This window comes from Thrips palmi, unplaced genomic scaffold (assembly GCF_012932325.1).
Source record: "Thrips palmi isolate BJ-2018 unplaced genomic scaffold, TpBJ-2018v1 HiC_scaffold_7, whole genome shotgun sequence".
Taxonomy (NCBI): Eukaryota; Metazoa; Arthropoda; class Insecta; order Thysanoptera; family Thripidae; genus Thrips; species Thrips palmi.
In genome coordinates this window covers 9,503,917-9,516,457 of record NW_023144634.1, presented here as the reverse complement: position 1 = coordinate 9,516,457, position 12,541 = coordinate 9,503,917, and the positions used below count along the sequence as shown (strand labels likewise).

At 50.7% G+C, this 12,541-nt stretch overlaps 2 protein-coding genes across 2 annotated transcripts; one reads left to right on the top strand and one right to left on the bottom strand.

Moving 5' to 3' along the window:
* Positions 1–23: 23 nt before the first annotated feature.
* Positions 24–6,408, bottom strand: LOC117652778 (glutaminase kidney isoform, mitochondrial-like). Its single transcript, XM_034397871.1, has 8 exons — positions 6,350–6,408; positions 4,550–4,751; positions 2,742–2,950; positions 2,526–2,655; positions 1,626–1,749; positions 1,430–1,551; positions 1,176–1,334; positions 24–746 (listed from the first exon to the last, which is right to left on the bottom strand). Exons 1-8 carry the CDS (start codon positions 6,406–6,408, stop codon positions 243–245), a joined length of 1,509 nt encoding a protein of 502 aa, XP_034253762.1. The 3' UTR covers positions 24–242.
* LOC117652447 (tudor domain-containing protein 7) lies at positions 5,900–12,362 on the top strand. Its single transcript, XM_034397383.1, has 20 exons — positions 5,900–5,981; positions 6,660–6,753; positions 6,847–7,040; positions 7,125–7,412; positions 7,696–7,743; positions 8,043–8,096; positions 8,384–8,479; positions 8,593–8,802; positions 8,880–9,020; positions 9,131–9,292; positions 9,406–9,657; positions 9,752–10,000; positions 10,082–10,330; positions 10,406–10,663; positions 10,741–10,839; positions 10,911–11,122; positions 11,204–11,253; positions 11,347–11,453; positions 11,562–11,722; positions 11,816–12,362. Exons 2-20 carry the CDS (start codon positions 6,672–6,674, stop codon positions 12,192–12,194), a joined length of 3,291 nt encoding a protein of 1,096 aa, XP_034253274.1. The 5' UTR covers positions 5,900–5,981; positions 6,660–6,671; the 3' UTR covers positions 12,195–12,362.
* The last annotated feature ends 179 nt before the right edge of the window (positions 12,363–12,541 follow it).

The following is a 12,541-nucleotide window of genomic DNA, read 5'->3' as shown; positions in this document are numbered from 1 at the left end:
CGAGAGAGACGGAGCGACGAGTGAGACTGCAGGGCGCCGGGGAAGCAACACGTGGGGGCAGCGACACCGCGACCGTCCCGAATTGGCCGGCCACGCGCACGCCGCGGGGAAGTCCCCCCCACTCCCTCTCCTTTCCGGGTGCACTTGTCCGATCGGGCATCGAGAATGCAGATTGAAAGGTGTGTGGGTGCGAGTGGCGCGCTCTAGCGCGGCGCCGCGCGTCGGCCGTCGACAGGTGACGGCTAAATCAATGTGGAAATGGTTGGACTTGTCGGGTTCACTTCCCACGGCGCGACGGACAGACAGGCAGGCAGACAGACAGACAGACGGGCAGCGTGTGGCTTTTCCCGACAGATTTGATCAGCTGGCCACGGCCGGCCCGCGGCGGACGGGAGGACGAAAGAGAGCGGAGCCAGCAGTGGCGTAGCTAACAGTGTATTTTTCCTCCGTCCACGTGGCAACGCCGCGGACTGCAGAGCACTGCAGAGTCGTGATGAAGGACAAGGCCGGGGCCATCTGCTGGGCTGGAGCGGGACAGCCTCCGGAACAGGACGCGCCGCTAGACCCACCTTGAAGGCGAACTGCCCCGAGTAGTCGTACATCCCGCACGAGTGCATGAGGCTGAGCGCGTCGCGCACCGGCTCCCCCTTGAGCACGCGCTCCTCCGTGAGCGGGCACACGCCGCCGTTGGCCAGGGTGGCGCCGATCACCGCCAGGGAGTCCGCCGTCGTCTCCATGGCGCAGCACTGCCAGCAGGAGAGGGGAGGGCTCTTTGCAAAGAACGCACTCGCGGACAAAACGTCCCGCCGACTTTCTTTGAGTGTTCCGGAGAAACTCGCAAGCCGCTCCTGGTCTCCGTGATTTGGTTCGATTATCCTCAAGTGAGCGGCAACGTCAAGTGTAACCCGCGCCGCGGCGGCGCGGCGGTCCTAGGCCGCTAGGCTGGAGTGCCGTTTGCGTTCCAGCGGTGCCTTGCCTCCGCGCCGCCAGGCCGCCAGGCCGCCAGCCGGTGAAAGCGAAAAGCACGGCGTCGTCTACCATTACGTCCACGCACGATCTGACCGTCTGACGGCCCGCTGGGCGGACGGCCGGATCATGCGTTGCAAAACGGGCGCTCGTTTTTTGCCGCCTGCCGCGCCGTTTTGTCATCCACTCGCCAAACTCGTTGTATCCACCTGGAAGTAGAGGTCCATGACGACGCGCAGGCGGCCGCGCCTCGGGTAGCAGTCGTGCTCCCTCATGAGGAAGGCCAGTGCGTAGTTCCGGTCGCCCGCGTCCCTCTCCGACACGAACACGGCGTTGTTGAAGCCCAGCTTCTCCTCCCCCGCCATCCGCTGTGACAGTCGCGCTGTCTCTGTTGCTCTCGTGGGGTGCGATTCAGAGTGAGACAGCGCCGAAACGACTCATTCGAGGCGCGCGCGTGCTCTACCTGGATGAAGTGCAAGGTGTACTCGAACTTCTGCGCTGACGTCATCTCGGGGTAGATGAGGTCCTTGAGCAGCGAGCACAGCACGATGGCGCCCGAGTTGACCATGGGGTTGTGTGGTCTTTCTGTCGGGCACACGGGCCGTGCAGTTGTCGGACACACGACGGCGCAGAGGGCCAATTGCGGACTCCAGACTCACTGTTGCTGTCGAGGACGAGCTCGTTGAAGTTCCTGCCGCTCGGCTCCTGGCCGACGTACCGGTGCACCACCTCGGCGCCGAGGTGCTCCAGGCACAGCGCGTACGTCAACGGCTTACTGGAGCCCTAAGGAGAAGGCGCGGGTCATGAGTACAGTCCGCGCAGAGAGTCGGGCTGCCGGCGTCACGCCAATCGGTACAGTTGCGGCCAAGAGTCGCGGATGGCGCGGCCGGTTTTGCTCTGACGCCGACGTCAATGGCTGGACCAGTTCGGGAAATTCACAGGGTATCGTCCGCGCAGAAAGCTGAGGCTGGAGCGCGCGCCTCCAGGACTCGAGGCCCGTCGCAACCGGGGGTACACGCGTGGTCGAAAGTGATGGATGTTGCAACTGCATTCCCCGGCTCGCATGACTCTGAAGCTGCTGCAGCGCGGGCCGGCAGGGGAATCTCCGCCGTGCCGACCTCGTCGACAGTACAGTAGTGCAGCGCATGCATACAGTAGTGATACAGCGTAGCGGACGCCGACAGGCCGCCGCCGCCGTGAGCCGTTGCCAACAGTGATGCCTGTACTATCGCCCGCAAAAGTTTGCCCCCAGCCCCGTACCGGCGCGGCGTGCCGGCGAGGCGCGCGGCCCGGCTTACACTGTGTGGCCCGGGGCGAGTTGGCGAGCTCATGCCCTTCATCGAGGCCCTGCCCGCACTCGCCTGATGGACTGCAGGGTGAAGGGGATCCGGGCGTCGCCGACGCAGAAGCGCTGCCCGTCCACGCTGCAGACGCTGGCGCCCCAGCTGTTGCGGTCCATGAGAGCCAGCTGGGGGATGTACGCCGCCACCTTGGACACGAGGGCAGCGCGTCAGAGGTCCGCGACGACGACGCGGCGCACCGCACCGCAGGGCACTCACCTCGCCACCCTCGTTGGCCCTGCACCGCTCGAAGATGGTGCGCAGGCGGAGGCAGAACTCGTCAAAGTCCGCGATGGCCAGCCTGCCGCGGAAGGCGCGGGACAGCAGCGGCATGCTGGACTCCACCACGCTGACGTGTCGGAAAAAATAAAAAGTTTCCCGACTTGATTTCCATTTTTGTGAGTGTCGTGTTGTCACTCCCTCCACCACACCGACCGGCCGAACTCGTGGCGGTTGAGGCAGGCCGCGGGGCCGGCCGTGCCGCAGGCCGGGGGGTCGCTGGGCAGGGCGCCGAGGGCGTCGCGCACGGGGCTGTAGTCCAGGATGTCCAGCACCAGGTCGTCGGGGGTCACCACCTCCATCAGGCGCTGCTTCATCTCCTTGAGGCGCGGGTCCGAGTGCCGCAGCCCCAGGGCGGTCAAACTCTTCCCGCGAACATTTACGAGTAATTCATTAGCCGTGCTATTCACCTCCCTGGCCTGGCCTGGTCTGCAGGTCCGCAGGTCTGCGTCTGGACGCCATCTGCGTTGCCCTTCCAGTGCCCTTCCTGGGGTTCTGGGAAACACTTATGCAGCCTGCAGCCACCACCGCCCTCCCCTCCCGCATCCCTCCGGCTCTACTTTTATTGCCCCATCACGGAGACGAAAAAAAAAGGCAAAGGAACCCTACACCGGACTGGGACTGGACTATGGATTTCCTTTGACCCGTTACCAAATTATGGACAAGATAGACATGGATAACGCAAGCAATAACGAATTTGAGTTTATAGCCGAACGGGTCTCATGTTTATTGCCTTTTCGCTTCATCGTCGTCGTTCGGGCGAGGAGAGCTTACTGTTTGATTCACCGATTTGTCGCTCTTTCACTCGCGCCCCTAAAGTATAGTTACTTCGCGAGACTGTTCAATCGAGCTTCTGTACACAGAAGGCCCGGGACCGAAGTAACGACAGCGAGCACTACTTCGAGAGAAGCCAGCGCCCAGCACCTCTTCCACTAATCCTGTTTATTGTTCGATTCCTCTGGCCGGGACTGTCCGGTCCCGGTCGCGGCAGGCTAGAGGCGAGGTTGACAGACAGGTCAACAGGAGGACGGACGGACGGACGGACGGACGCCGAGGACGCAGTTACAGTGTGTCGCGGCGGCACCGCTTTGAGGGCTAAACGGGCGAACACGGCGACACTGCTCGGCATGGAGGAGGGGCTTGTTTCTACAAGCTGGCCCTAACTCAGCTTTTGGGGGCCAAAACGTGCTCCCACGGTTCGTCACCACCACCGTTCGTGGGGCTCGAGACAGTTTATCGCTACCAGATCTCTTCCGGCGTGTGGCGTGCACCTGTTAGGACAGAACTGGGACGGGTAACTTGTCCTTCGCCCCCGCGCGTCCTGAAGGGGAAGGCTGGCGGCTGTCCTGGGGCAAGGCGGCGAGGCAACGCGCGCGCTGTTGCGGGTGGTCAGGCGACGCGGCGACGCGGAGGAGGAAGTGGAAGCCGCGGTGCTGTCCCTGTCCGCTGGGACACCTTATCGTGGATTCGGCGCGGCGCCAGCGGCTCGGTGCCGCCCGGCGGCCAAGGGGCGCGGCGCGGCGCGGCACGGCGCGGCACGGCGCACACGGGTCACCACCGTGCCCAGCCGCATTCCTCGGCCACGCTGGCGCTGCGGGCTGCGGCACGCGCTGCGGTGGCGGTGTCCACCGTGCCGGCCTTTGGCGGTCTTTGGCGGCCTATTGCGTGCCTAGGCACCCAGACCGAGGTGGCTCGCGCTGCTAGCGTTTCTTTCCGACGTGTCGCGTGTCGCACTCCTCGCCCTCAGAATCCGAATCCCGTTTCCCGCTTGACGACGCCGTGCCGCTGCCGCCGCCACGCCCATTGCCTCTGCTCATCAGTGCCCCCCCCCCCCCCCGCCCTAGTGACCGCACCCTGTTCGCCCTCCCCCAATCTCCCGGTGATAACGCCCGCACCCGGGATGGCCGGACGGCCCGGCATTGATTCTGCTGTTCCAAGTCACCCAAGCCGCGCTAGACACCTACCGACAGGAACTTGCCGATGGCCACGGTGTCGTCGGGGCCCTTGAACATGTCGAAGAGCACGTCCTTGGCCGTGTCGCCGAACGTGGCCCCGTTCGAACCCCAGGGCTCGAAGGGGGCCCTGCGGCCGCAGCTCGTGTGCGCGCGTCTCCGAGACTGCCCAGCGCCGAGAGGGCCTAGGGGGCCTGGAGGGCCCCATGGCAGCCTGGAGGGCGGGAGGGAGCAGGCATCAGTCGCACAGCACACCGCTAGAGACCCTCTACACACCGCCTCCGCGCTCCGTCTCGCTCGCACCCTTACGGAACACCCCATGAGTGCGAGAGAGACAGCACGACAGCGATGGCGCGGTGTTCGGAATCAGCCTGCTGGGCGACTGATCTGGACCTATGATAAGCCCATCACGCAAGACTGGGGTACTACAGTGTACTACCTGGCCCAGCGCGCGCAAGCGTGCCGAAATACGCTCAGAACCATCCGACTCTTTCGGCAAAATTCCCCCGTGCCATTATCTGGCGGGGTGCGGTCGCATAGCAACGGCCATTCACCTTCTGGATTCGGACAAACCCAAAAATAATAAAGATGCGTGGGTTTTTGTCGGCGGTGACGGGACACTCCGGTCAAAGGACGCGGCGACGCGGCCAAGCGGCCTGGTGGCCTGCCTGATAGTTTTACAGTGCGAATGATGAGGGTCGGTGGGTCCGAGTGTTTTGAGGAGTGCGCCAGCCGACCCTCCCCGACGGCTGGCGACAAGCCGGAGTGTGGGAACGGACCAGAAACGGACATGCAAAATGCAGCACCGGCCGTGTTGTGCCCTAGGCCGGCTGGAAGCAGCTGGAAGGTGCAAGGGTAAGGTGTGCAGCAGGTTGCTGCATCTTGACATCTTTGCGCCGAGCATGGCCTGCTGCCCCAGCCCCACGGCGGAGAGGAGAGGGGACGGGGAAGGACAAAACGAAACGCGCGCTGTTGCCGCTCTGCAGGCTGCCGGGTGCCCTGTTGCCAAGTCCACGTGGAATGCCATCTTTTTAAAAGCGCTGTGGGGGTCGTCGAGTCGCTTCCGGCTCCAGTGGTGCTCTGTTTCGATCCCCGGTGACGGCAAAGTGGGTTGCGAATGCCGACGGCGTCCTTATCTTTCGGTGTGTCTCTTCTTGGCGGCCCTAGGCGGCCCTTGCCAGCGCCGCCGCTCGACGCATTCTCTGCCCGGCAGCAATCCGACCCCCGCCCCCACCCCCGCCTCCCCTCAGCACCCATCCCCACTCTCCGTTTTTCCTGCCTGCGAGCCAGCGCCCGCCCCGCCCGAGCCGCCCGAGAGTCGACGCCGGCCCCTGCCCCCGCCCCCTCCCCCCCCCCCCCCAGCCTAACCCAGCCACCAGCCGCCCAGCCAGTCTGCCAGCCAGTTGTGTGTTGGCTTTCGGTTCGTGGCGTCTTGAGTTGCTCGGTGAGTTCTTAGTTTGTGACATTGGTGGGTGATACTCGTGCGTCGGTAATTGCCATTTGACTGCTATTCGTGTGAAGACCAGGCTGTGTCTGATCTTGTGCCCTTCCTACCTGTTTATTTATGTAAGTGCTGCATGCTCTCGGCGGGACAACCCGGCCTACTTGACAAGTCCATGACAAGTCCGTACCCAGGGGCATTTTACCTTACACCGGTTCTTGAATGTTTTTTTTACGTTTGCTGTTGTTTGGCGTTGATGCACGTTTACGTTTAATACTCTCTCACGGTGCGCACTGGGTTTCCCGCGGAAAGTAGATCTTGTGGGTGTGTCTTCCCATTCATTATCAAAGTGAAAGTAGGCTGCTTATTACCTGGTTGTCCCTTTGACACCTTTTCCTACTAGTCTCATCTCCGATTTCTGAACGGGCATCTTTGCGTAACGTCACTTGGTCTACGTCATGTCAGTGCTGTCATCTATGGCTTGTCGCTCCAAAAAATGTGAATTTTTCAACTTTTGACTCTTTTTGTCAACCCGTTTTAGTCTTTTTCTCCCTCTGCAGCTGTTCATGGTCCTAGAATTTTACCATCTTAAACTACTTGCTCTACAGTCTGTCGTATTCCCACATTTGCAGCATGACAGTTCAGTGGTTTATTTACACTAGATTTTGTTTGTGTTTTCAGTGGTTCCAAATCATGGAGTTAGATGACCTGAAAGTTGATTTTAATGCTGTCCTCACCTCAGGAGGCGGAAGCCTCACTGATAAGCAGTTTATGAGTAAGTATTTTTGAACTTGGAGGTAATATTGTGTTTAATCATCATAACTTGCCAGTAGAGTATTTGTTTCATTCTTACCTATTCCTGTTGCAGGTGACTTCCGTAGTTTGATTGGTAAGAACATTCCTTACAGACAATTTGGTCACAACGATTTGTTGTCCCTTTTAAAGTCTTTGGGCTATCACACCTCCAAGCGAGGTGCTGATACCATAATATATGCACAAGGCGATGAGAAAACAGCACACATAGCGTCATTAATCGCTCGTCAAAAGAAGAAACCAGGGAAGGTTGGTGGTCTTTTGCCCTGTTACTGGTAGTTTCAATTTGTTTTATCACTAGCTTGAAACTTGTTTCTCTGTCTTTTCTCGCAGCCTAAAGTGCGGAAGAGCTACTTCCCCTCTTCGTACTCCAGAAGGCCCAGCAAGCCGCCACCACTGCTGGATGTTAGGAGACGTTCGTTAGTAGCACCAGTGGCGTACAGAGGAGGCACACCAAGGCAACCACCGCCTCCCAGATTTGGGAACCCACCTATTATTCCACAGAGGCAGCCTCTCTCGACTACAGCGCAGAGTCGGCTGGATTCGACCAAGAAGGACGTCCCTGATGTTTCATCAGTTAACAGGATTAATGTTATAGAATCCAGAAAAACTATTCTTAATGTAAGCAATTTAATTTTTTTAGTTTGAAACTCTTGGTTATGCATGCTTAGTTTTTTTGAGCATATTAGCTTTTTGTTGGTACAAACCACATTAGAGCCGTAGAATTTTTGTCTTGGTATAGTGGTTTACATTATCATTTAAAATTAGCTTCATCTTATTCAGTCCTGTGGCTTTGTTTTTTAAGTCTTGTTGAAAGCATGTGTAGTCAACTCTCCCAGTATTACTTTAGTGCACCTCGTAGTTATTACTGGTATTTATTTCCCGATTTCTATTTTTCTTTCAGGATGAATCAGACAACTGTAGCAGGCCTAATGAAAACTCCAACTCAAAGGTGAATAGTTAGCACTTGTTACCACAGCATATGTCTTCGTTTCCTAAGCTGCATCATGCTTGGGCGGGCATTTTTCAACTAACTGCTTAATTACATTTCTATGCTGGGTTTATCTCTCAAAGACTCATAAGTTAGTAATAGTTTCCAATCAGTGTTTGTTTCTGGTCCTACCATGGAAAATGGTAGGATTCTGTGTTGTCTTGAAGTAATTGTCAGCATTTCAATTTAGTCACAGATCAATTTATGAGGGGCCTTTCTTTCTATGCATGGCGCTTATGTTTTCTCCCTGTATCTTCTAGGGACCACATTTTGTTGAGGAGGCAGTGGATGAAGCCAATTTCGTTGACATTCAGGTACCTGCTTAATACTATCAATGAGAGTGCACGGTTTCTGCATGGTATTTTTTTAGAACATAAACAAAGACATAAACGATAGGTGCCAGACATTTCCTCCATTCTTTTTGAACGTCTTTGAATGTATGAGTTTTCCAGGGTTATCCGTTCTGTCTATCCTAACTCTCTAAAATCTGTGTTCCATATGTTTAGTCCTTTCTAATAATCTGCCTTTTGAATCCTGGCATTACTTGTATATGTGTGGTTATTGTTTAATTTCTTTTTTTTTCTATTTTTCAATGTTTTAGTGGCTGCAGGCTAAGGTGAAACCCAACAGAACGGTTGTAGCCACACAGAATACATCCATCCCTGACAATGCAACCCTCTCTGTTGACACAGCCTTTGTAAGTGTCATCATCAATTTGTATTTGCTTTTGTACAGCTGATCACATAACACTTGATTGAGTTGTAGGTAGGGCTACTGTCACGCATTTATTTTTCTTGCTGTTGTTTTCAGGACAACTCAAGTCCAAGCCCAAGCCCTAAGTCTCCTCAACATGCCAAATCACCATCCAGACCATCAGGGCCTGAGCAGACTGTTTCATTTACGTGTCATGTTGAGGAATTGTCAATGTTGGCTGCTCGGTTAGACTTACCTGCACCTTTATTCACTGAAATAAAGAGAAAACCATCCAAGGGTCCGGCCCTTTACTTGTGTAAAGTGAAGGTAAGGTTGTTTCTTATCAGGATATTATAAACCATAAAACAGCGCTTTTCAAATTTTTTTTTCTTTTTACTTTACAGCTTGGAGATGGTATCACTTTTAATTCTTTCCCAGATGAGAAAGGTACACCGGAAGAAGCAAAGGAGCTGGTTGCGAAGCTAGCTTGCGCGGATTTAAATCTCCGCTTGATCAAGTTAAATGTGCAAGAACCAATAACTGACGCGGATTTAATTTTTCGATTTTAACGTAATTTTTAACTACTTTCATTGAATTTCTTTTTTTATTTCCCCAGTTTTCTGTTTCATTATTAACAATGATTCAATTTTTACAGATTATTAAAGAGAAGAAAAATGGCATTTTTGACCATGCAGTTGTTTCTGCTTATGAAACTAAATTTAACAGTGCCATTGTTGCCTCATGGCTTGATATTATAACAAGAAGCCCCAAATTTATAATAGAAAAAGTTAACCAAAATACAATTATTTATCCTCAAGTAAGATATTATTAATTAAAAATGTATATTATATACAATGTGTTTTGGCCGAACACAGTAATAATAAATAATTGCATTGGCTTTATTAGTTATTTGTTATATTATGATTGCAGGAGTTACCTTCTGTGCCCGTCACCCTGACCCCTGCCTCTGGTCCTACTACAGAACCAAAGTGCAATGGTGGTGTGAGCAGTGCTAATCATACTTTGTGTAAAGACATCAATGCCAACACAGTTATTGTAACCGAGTCAAAGCCCAGAACTCTACCAGACCTTGTGCTCCCGAATACAAACACTTGGGACGTGTTTGTTACTAGTGTTGGTACTGATGATATATGGGTTAGACTCATCGGTGATGACTATGATGTAAGTGAATGTTCTGTTACTGTCCAAATTTTTGCACTTATCATTTAGTTTTCATTTACTAATGGGATTGTTTTTTTTTTGTGTTTTTCTTAAGGCAAAATATAATGATGTTATGACTGATTTGGAGTTGAAAATGGTGGCTTATGGTGAAATAGTTTCAAATCCTCAAATCAATGATTATTACTGCATTAAATGTGATAGTTGTTTCATCAGAGTGCAGTTGAAAGAAATAATTTCTGAGGAAGAGTGTGAGGTGTTCTTAGTGGATAATGGCGAAACTGACACCATTTCTCTCTCAGACTTAAGAGTGTTACCTGTTGAGTACACAACACTCCCAGCACAGGTGGTTTATTTATTACAATTCCTGATGATCTGGTTTATAATCTTTGTGAAAAGCGTGATATTTATTGACTTGTCTTTTCAGGCCATACAGTGTCGATTGTCATATTTGGACATTTCATATGAGGCAGCCCAAACATATTTAATGAATTATGTTATTGGGTCATCATTTGTGGCAGAGGTGGTCAAACTGCCATGTCCCAATCAAACAAATTTGGCAAATATAATTCTGCACAATACCAATTCCGAAGATGAAAAGAAAGGGCCTATAAATGTAAATTACTGCATTCTTGAAGAGATTGTGAAAAAACTAGAACCACCATCAGTAACACAGGTTTGCTCCATAAATTTTAACATGTCTTTAAATTCTTAATCTTCTGTGCTTATTTTTATTTATGTTATTTGACAGAGGCATGTTGCGTTTTTGCGTCTGACACATGTTGAGGCTGGTTGTTCTCCATACTGCCAAGTTGAGGGCAAAGACCTCGAATTTCTTGAGACAATACTGAAAGAAATCCACGAAAATATGGACATGATCTATTTGCATGGGCTAAATGCCCACCCCAGGATGGGCACTAAATCCCAAACCAAACAGTATTTGTGTAAGTTTAAAAACACATGGCGACGAGGAACTATTTTAAGCACCGACGATTCACGAAACCCAACAGTAGGTATCCTCCATCATACGAAACAAAATAGAATGCTAGATAACCAATGCCATACTTATTGATGTTTTTGTTGTAGGTTTATTTTATTGATTATGGACAGAAAGAGAAAGTTATGTTACGAGATATATTTGACTTGGAGAAGGTTTATCCTCCCCTAATAAATTTTCCTCCTCAGGTGAGTATTGTATTGACACCTTATGTTTATGCTAAAAATTCATCTTGATCACGATCTTATTTTTGTTTTAGGCCATACAAGTAAATTTGCTAAATCTGCCACCATCTAAACTGAACGTTGGTGTCATTCATCGACTTAAGGAGCTAGCTCCACCAAATACATCTGTTATTAGTAAATGTGTTAATGTTGTTGGTGGTGTGCCAGAAGTAGAGCTTTTTAAGAGACTCCAGCCACTAAACATAATAGCATCACTTAACGTGGATTTAACTTTTAATTATGAGGAGTGAGTGCTGCGCACATATATGGATCAATTTATAATTTTTTCATTGCTTGGTTTTCATACTTCTTTTTTTTCTTATTTCAGATATAGCCTTAGGACAGAACCTGAGGAGCCCTCAAGCTTTCCTCTAAGAGGTCTGTAAGATATTTAATCAAATAAATTTGTTTATGTTGTGTTTTTTTCCTATATTTTTTCCTGTATTACCAGTCTCCTCCTTTTTCTGACAGGAGCTCCTGGGTGCACAAATCCCCTTGATAAATACCCTCTACCATCGGTGAACTCCGGTTTCTTTGATGTATCCGTCTCCATGTCCTCCGCACCATCCAACTTTGTGGCAAGTTTCATTTCTTTGTCAGTTTGTTCAGTAGCCAAGTTAAAACCTTGAAGATAACATTTTTTGATTTCATCCTTTTTTTAACTCCTCTGTTGCTCTGCTGTGTAGGTTCAACCATTACAAAATCGACTCGCATTTGACAAAATGGCCGAAGAAATGCAGGAGTTATATGAAGCACAATATAGTGTCATGCCATCTCCAGCAATTGAGGAACTAACTGAAAATGCTACTTTTGCTGCAAAGCATCCTGAGGATCTGATGTGGTACAGGTACAGTTTGTTTCAGTTACAATAATGCTTCTCTTCAATATTTCTTCAAAACTTAGCTTCCTAATTTATAACCCTTTTTTTTTGGCATTGCAGGGTGTCTATTGTGACAGCAACTGATTCCACAGTCAGCGTCCGTTATTTAGATTGGGGTGATGTTGGGTTAGTCCCTATTGAGGACTTACGATACTTGGAACCGAGGTTTAGAACAATTCCTGCACTTGCCATTAGGGCTAAGCTTCATGGTGTGAAGCCAAAGGAAAACACTGAATGGACTGTTGACCAGTGTTTGTATTTCAATGAACTCGTTGACTCCAAGTCATTTGTTTCAAAAGTAATGGATGTTAATTCTGAATCTAATTCCCTTTCATGGCAATTGAGTCTTCATCTCATTGACACTACTGCGGAAGATATGGATGTGAACATTAGTGAGCTGTTAGTAAGTGCGGGATTTGCTGATGTTGTACATCAATAAACAAATTATATTTTTGTTATATCATGTCTGTTGTATCATGCATGAAATGATTTGTCCTGTACATTAATATGAATTAATATGTAAGTGTTTGTTCTCGTTGTGTTAGCAATGAATCCAAAGGCTGACCTTGTATCAGTATTGAATAAATTTTTATGTCATTTTAAAGCAGATGGTGTGTTTCATTCCTGTAGTTTCAGTTAAACCATACTGATGAACAGTGGCGTGGAGTCTAAATTATGAAAATGACTAAAAAGTAAATGAGTTTATTTTAAAGGAAGATGGTACATTCAATTGCTTACAATGCAAGTGCATATCTGAGTGCCTTTTACAGAACGCTTTTATACACA

Coding starts and splice junctions, on each gene's coding strand:
- LOC117652778 (XM_034397871.1), bottom strand. CDS start 6,408: ATGCCCGTTCAGAAATCGGAGATGAGACTAGTAGGAAAAGGTGTCAAA. Junction 2,656..2,741: donor AACCGCCACGAGTTCGGCCG/GTCGGTGTGGTG, acceptor CCGACACGTCAG/CGTGGTGGAGTCCAGCATGC. Junction 1,335..1,429: donor ACACCTTGCACTTCATCCAG/GTAGAGCACGCG, acceptor CGACTGTCACAG/CGGATGGCGGGGGAGGAGAA.
- LOC117652447 (XM_034397383.1), top strand. CDS start 6,672: ATGGAGTTAGATGACCTGAAAGTTGATTTTAATGCTGTCCTCACCTCA. Junction 7,413..7,695: donor CCAGAAAAACTATTCTTAAT/GTAAGCAATTTA, acceptor TTTTTCTTTCAG/GATGAATCAGACAACTGTAG. Junction 10,840..10,910: donor TAATAAATTTTCCTCCTCAG/GTGAGTATTGTA, acceptor TTTTTGTTTTAG/GCCATACAAGTAAATTTGCT.